A 6,513-nucleotide genomic window follows, 5' to 3' on the forward strand; every position below is an offset into this window, starting at 1 on the left:
GAAACTTCTTCAACAATCGCCGATGCATTAGTCTTTCTTGGAGGCAAGCTCATTTGCTTTCCGTTTGCCACATTAATAATCAATAGTGGAGTGATCACGCAACCATCAGCCAATAGAGAGCAACCTTCATTAATGTTTTTATAAAAAGTTGACGTACGTCTTATTTGAGGCATTTCCTCTTTGAGAAGTGCGAGCGTCTGCTAAGGTGAGTCTGAGAATAGCTTTCTAAATTGGACTTATTAAAAATACGTGAACTGTCTCCATGTGCATCTTTTGCAGGTTTAAATAAGGCGATAGCCGAGAGGATAACGAGTTCTGTCATAAAATTAATATAGGAACATGATGTCTTTGTTACGTACAGAAGTAACTTATTTTTGACACTTGTAAAAGGAGTGAACGTTCTGAAGTAAATCCGACTTAAGAACATGGACCTGCGTGGTGGGAGTGCCCAGTTATCAAGACGAACTGTTTGGCTTTGCATTTTGAAACAAGAGCATTTTGAGTACACATTCGAGTCTGAAATAATGGCAGACACATGGAATTTTTTCAGAAATAAATGTGTTATCTGGAAATTAAAACAACTGGAAATTAAAAATAACCGAACGGGTTGTTGGCATTTCCACCTTTATGCATCACCTTTGTCTTTTTCTTCTTTTTTCCCAGAATCGAGATGGGTATGAAGGAAATTATTGTAATTCTTTGTCTTATGCTCCTCTCCCTCTCAATGGAGGCGATACAACCCGGGGAGGCTGACGAAGGTAAACATAATTACATTCTAAAACCAAACTCGCATGGTCGGCGCTTTTCAAGCCTCAATCACCTCAAAAATTTGTTTTTTATATTTCGTTTTACAAACAAATAAGTCATCGACAAAATAAATGAGACTTGAAGTTATTGTCCGCATTAAAAAAAGAGGCGTTATGGGATAAAGTAATTTGTTAGAAGGACTTGAAAGAGAATGGTCTAGAGATGAAGTGGACTGAACTTGACAATTATCACTTTCCGCTTCTGCGGCTTTTAATTTGTTAATTAAGAAAGAAAACACGGCTCAAGCACGGGCTTAAAGAACATTTACGTCCATGCTCCCTCGAGACTGTATATGTTTTAGGATACAAGGGTCCGCAACCATATAACTAAAATATTTTGCAATCGGCTCCCATTTACTATAACTCAGTTGTATTTGACCTTTTTTTTACCTCGTTTTTCTTTCTGCTCATAAAGGAAAAAAAAATTAGACTTTCAATATTTGCCATCGAGAAAAGGCTGCTAAGAAAACAATTTCCTTCCTAATTTATTCAAACACATATTATACCTTTAGTGATATGTGGACGTAGCCCCATAAGCTCGTTAATGCTCTTTTTCTTGAAACCACAGTTTATTTCTTCAACATTGCGAAGCCAGGGGGGCTTTTGGCAAAATTGTTTTTAAGAGTGTTACATACACAAATTAAACACTGAATTAATGATCACTTCTGTGACATAAAAAGTAACCATAACAACAATTTTACAAAGTATATTCTTAATTTTTTTTTGCAAAAATATTCTTTATACGTTATTCTATATATTTCATTGCTGACTGTTATCCTAAGTTTATAGAAATACCTTTCCGTCTCTGAAAAAATGACAATAACGATAATTAATAATATTCTTTATTTCTCTATGCATTATTACGTATATTTCATTCCTGAATGTTACCTTGAGTCTATAGAGAGAGCCCTTTATTAACGTATGACTATTAGCCTTAACAAAATATTATTTTAGAATTATTCTATGGGTGTTTTTTGTGTGTGAGTTGGCTGTAACCAATCTCGTATCCAATAAGCACGAATGGAATAATTGCTTTATTGACTATAACAGTTTTTGGTAATGTTGTGGGAGCTTACTAAATTTTTCTTAACTCTCCTTTTTTTTGAAAAAAAGAAATTAATTCAGAATAACTTGAGTCACATAACAATTTTCACAATACTTACGAGACAAGCTTTCGAGTGTGAATTGTGCAATTTATTTAAGTATTTGTTTAACTGAAACGGATAAAAAGAGGGAACGAAGACAGCTTTCGTTTTAATTTTAACGCGAAATTTGCGAGTTGCCCTAAAATTCTGAAGGCACCTGGGTTTTCTAACTATTGTGGCAATGTTATACTTTTTCTGGACCATAACATGCCAATGTCAAGTGCAGATTCAATAGTGCTATATCGTACTTTGTGGCTTTTTCCTTTGTCATCGAGGTGAAAATTGACTAGGATTTGTTTTACTTTCTTTTCAATGCACGGGAGAAATTTTTACTTACATCCAAAAATAAGTTCAGCTTAACAACACTTGGCTGAGTCATTCGGTGTACGAGCTGATAACCGGAGTTGAGCATACCCAATCAGAACACACTTTAATAGCAAATGATATTCATAACATTCCATCTAATTCAAAACCAAGCTTCGTTATTTTTGTGAACAACTTTCCTAATTTAGTCCTCCCTTATTCTTGGCATGAAGCAATACACGCAATTAAAACTTCTCGTGAAAGTTACTTTGCTATTCATGGTCAAACAGGCCTCTACTTTTAAAGTTTCAATACCAACAGTCGCATGATTTTTTTGCTCACTTCTTTTTAATCCAAGCAATGGTAGCGACCAAATTTGTTTGGTCATGTCATCAGAGAACATCACAACCTTAAATAGCTCGGCTATTCCTTTTCTTTGCAGAGGAACTGCAAACAATGTTAACAACTACCAGCGTAAACGATTCAGACGATGAAAACAATGTGGAGGAAGAGATGGAGACAATCTTGGGTAAAATCCAAACCCAGATTGAGAAGAAAAAGTTTGGAAAGAGGCAAAAAAAGAAGGTTTTAAAACTTCTCGATAAATTGTCGGCCATCGCTGACAATTGCGGGGGTAAGTAATTGCCAGATATTATGATATCTTGTAAATGCCACACTGACCACAAAAAATGGAACTTAAAATGAAGATAAATCCTCGGAACGAAAATGAGAACGAAAAGAACACTACCGCAGCGAAGTGAGCCTCCTTATGAGTTATTTTACGGCGATGAGTCAGAAGCCATTTGTCTCTTCTTGCGGAAGCACTCTGTTGATTGATAATTTGAATAAGCAATAATGTTTTCTAAAGCATCTGCGCAAGCTATGAAAACCATATGCTATTGATAAAGTAGACATTTTTAGGCGTGAAGGATCCCAGTTTTGCCTCTTTTCCTTATTTGCAGATGTCCAGTCCGAAGTGAAAGAAGATATCAAACGTATCAAAGAGTTGCTTCAGTTAAAGAAGTTCGGAAAAAACAAAGAAGCCAGGGCAGAGGTTTTGGAGACGCTTAAGAATTTATACACAAAAGCTGGGATGTGCGGTGGTAGGTTGATCAGTTTAATTTTCCATGTTTTACTAAATCAGCAGAAGTGCTAGTTCTACGGATTATTCCATGAAAAAGCTGTATCTTAACAAACAAATTACTTGACATATTTCAGTCGTGCAAGGCGGTTACAGCACTTGGTCTAGCTGGGGAGGATGCAGTGCTACATGCGGTGGAGGAACCCAGAAGCGCACAAGAACCTGCACAAACCCACCACCATCGAACGGTGGAAAGACATGCCTGGATCAAGGCCTGGGGCCGTCAGAAGAAGAACAGGAATGCAACACGGAGAACTGTCGTAAGGAGTGTTATAATAAGATGAAGCCCAGTCTTAAAGACGAGCTTTACATTACCTTTTTTGTAGGAAGTCATCATTCTATCCTAATTTAATCTAGAATTAGGACTTATAAACGTGAATGCAGCCTCTTCATAAGAGCCTGGTAAACGGCTGATAAGAAATTTCAGCTTCATTAGGGAGCGAGGATTCCATTTTCTTATGTTGTAAGTGAAAAGAAATACAGGCTACTTCAACGTCAGCGAGCGCAACGAGTAAATAAAAATCGTGCAAGCGAACTAACCAAGAAGTGATTTGCTTATTTTATACCTGTTGAGGTTTAGAACAAAACATGATTATGTGATTATGAATCAGGTCTAGCGAATCCAACTCACCACACCAACATGCAAAATGGACACCTCGATAAGGATTTTTTCAAATGATACGAAAATAGCACGAAATGGAAATTCAATTTGGAAGCTGTTGTAAGTTCAGATAATGATTAGTTTAATTTTGCAATACCTGTTTTCTGAACTCAAATCGCCCATTGAAATACGAATCGAAATGCTTTTTAATCAGAGTCAGAATTTAGAGATTTAGGTTTTTTTTTACAGTTGCTCTTCGGATACTACGAAACAATTGGCTATGTGATGAAAATTTTTATGACCAGACAGTTGTTTGATATCTGTTGCTGGGATGTTGTTGTATGTCAAAGTTTGAATCATGGTTTTACGACAAAACATTTTCTCAGTAAAGCGACGTTCTATTCAGTTCTCTTTCTGGTATTTTCATTTCCTTGCTTTTGTATCAAGTCCTCTACCGAAGTTATCACTGCAAACCTTGAATTTTTCAGAGAAGAAGCAAAAGAGCAAGCCATAGCTCATCTTTTGATGTATGAGCCGTCAGTGAAGGTGCTAAAAGTCAAATGACTAGCGAAAAATTTCGTCCGCGGCCTGCGATTGGTCAAAATATTTATTTTTCAGTTGAAAGAAATACCTTCCAAATAGTTAGAGTTCGCGCAGTTTATTACAAATCACTTTTATTCGAAAAATTTCCTCGGAGCAAATCTCTGTATGTATATGTAATAATGTGCAATCCTTTACATTTCATCTGATAACAAAAATAATGCAATCATATGGGAATATTTATGCTCAGTCGGATGTCAGAACTGTCTCGGAAGTCTCGGAGGCGAAAACCGAGAACCCCACAATGAGTTCTGGCCCGTCATCCCATATGAACACATCGAAACTTTTTATAAAGAAAGGAATGATCAGAGAAGTCTCAAAATTATTTCTACTTGTTTTTAGCCGTAAATGGTGGATATAGCACTTGGTCCAATTGGGGACAGTGCACTGCCACCTGCGGCGGAGGAACTCAGAAGCGGGCAAGAACCTGCACAAACCCGCCACCATCCAACGGTGGAAAGACTTGCCTGGAGCTAAACCTAGGACCAGCAGAAGAGGAGCAGGAATGCAACACTCAGAACTGCGGTAAGGAGTGTTCGTATAAATATGGGGTACTTTATGTATAATAATATAAGTATGTGGTTCAATATAAAGGTAAAAATTAGCTCCAAGATGAACTCAATTTTGTTTTTCACCTCCCATGAAACTCTGAATTTAGCCAAGATGAATCAGAGGACTACTTTTGTTATGAGGGGCTAATTGTATTCCTTATACGAGTTTCTTAACATGAGTTAATCCATAAAGTACAGCGTTAAGCCGTGTAAGACTTCATCATTATAGACCTTATCAGTAAGAAGCCCGGAAAAAGAGTATATCTGAGCTGACTTATTTGCATAAGGACAGTTAGTATTTTTACTAACTTTTTTTTTTTTAAACCTATTATATTTGCAAGATTAGCCGACTTGGGTAGTGATCATTTTAATTAGCCTTGTATTTCATATCATTTCACCTTAATCAATCTTACATAAATATATATTTTCCATTTTCTTAGATATCTCCCATACGGGCCTTATTTTTGCGAAGGAAAAAGAATTCTGATTCATTCGAAAGAAATATATCAATATGATATTTGTAAAACATTTTAAACGCTCAAGCAACATTTCACCTTACTCAAAGTCAATTACGAATCTGAGGGATGGGTCAAACTAAATAGAAATGGTAACAGTTTTTATGACACTTTGGCCTCAATAGGAGAAATTTAGAGGCTATTTTCTCTTCAGAAAACATCTTTTTTTTGCTGCTGCTGTCTGACTTTTCTCAGAATAGTCATTTCTGCAGGATCAAATGACTCTCCAGACTTAATTTCCGTTCGTGTATTTTTAATTGCGCTGTTTTATTGCAGCCTGTCCTTCCGGTTGGTCTACAAATGGAGTATCATGTTTTTACATCGACCCAAGCCGAACCTCAGACAGGTCCACTGCTCAGCAGAAATGCCTTAGCATGGGAGCAAACTTACCCACCATTAAATCCGCTGGGGAGAGAGACTTCATTTTCAACCTGTTAAAAAACAACCCAGGGATATCTAACGAGGGAGTGTGGCTGGGGCTTAATCGAAGAGGCTCTAGCTTTTACTGGATTGACAATAGCTATGCTGGTTATCAGGTGTGGGGTCACGGAGAGCCGAACAACTTTGGAGGGCACGAAAATTGCGCCCAAATGTATAAAGGCGGGGGGAATGCAGGAAAGTGGAATGATAATCCATGCAGCGGCTATGGAGCAGCTCCCTCTATTCTTTGTCAAAAACCCGTGGCACACTGATGAGAGAGCTGATTTTCTTTTTCCAACCGTAGAAATCAAAAAGTAATAGTATACATTTGCAACTGATTGGTTGTTGAGAATTGACAGCCAACTAATGCTTGTATAATTACTATATTAATTCGATACAAAAGCTAAATTAAAGCTGAAATAGTTTACCGA

At 37.0% G+C, this 6,513-nt stretch overlaps 1 protein-coding gene across 1 annotated transcript; it reads left to right on the plus strand.

The window, feature by feature from the left end:
• The first annotated feature begins 11 nt into the window (after window positions 1-11).
• Window positions 12-6,513, plus strand: LOC113666492 (uncharacterized). The gene is made up of 7 exons (XM_027182283.2): window positions 12-205; window positions 664-758; window positions 2,697-2,888; window positions 3,217-3,357; window positions 3,473-3,655; window positions 4,939-5,121; window positions 5,939-6,513. The coding sequence occupies exons 2-7, from the start codon at window positions 671-673 to the stop codon at window positions 6,352-6,354; spliced, it is 1,203 nt and encodes a 400-aa protein (XP_027038084.2). The 5' UTR covers window positions 12-205; window positions 664-670; the 3' UTR covers window positions 6,355-6,513.

This window comes from Pocillopora damicornis, chromosome 6 (genome assembly GCF_964200805.1).
Source record: "Pocillopora damicornis chromosome 6, jaPocDami1.2, whole genome shotgun sequence".
In the NCBI taxonomy this organism is placed as follows: Eukaryota; Metazoa; Cnidaria; class Anthozoa; order Scleractinia; family Pocilloporidae; genus Pocillopora; species Pocillopora damicornis.

Coding starts and splice junctions, on each gene's coding strand:
- LOC113666492 (XM_027182283.2), top strand. CDS start 671: ATGGGTATGAAGGAAATTATTGTAATTCTTTGTCTTATGCTCCTCTCC. Junction 3,656..4,938: donor ATGCAACACGGAGAACTGTC/GTAAGGAGTGTT, acceptor ACTTGTTTTTAG/CCGTAAATGGTGGATATAGC. Junction 5,122..5,938: donor ATGCAACACTCAGAACTGCG/GTAAGGAGTGTT, acceptor GTTTTATTGCAG/CCTGTCCTTCCGGTTGGTCT.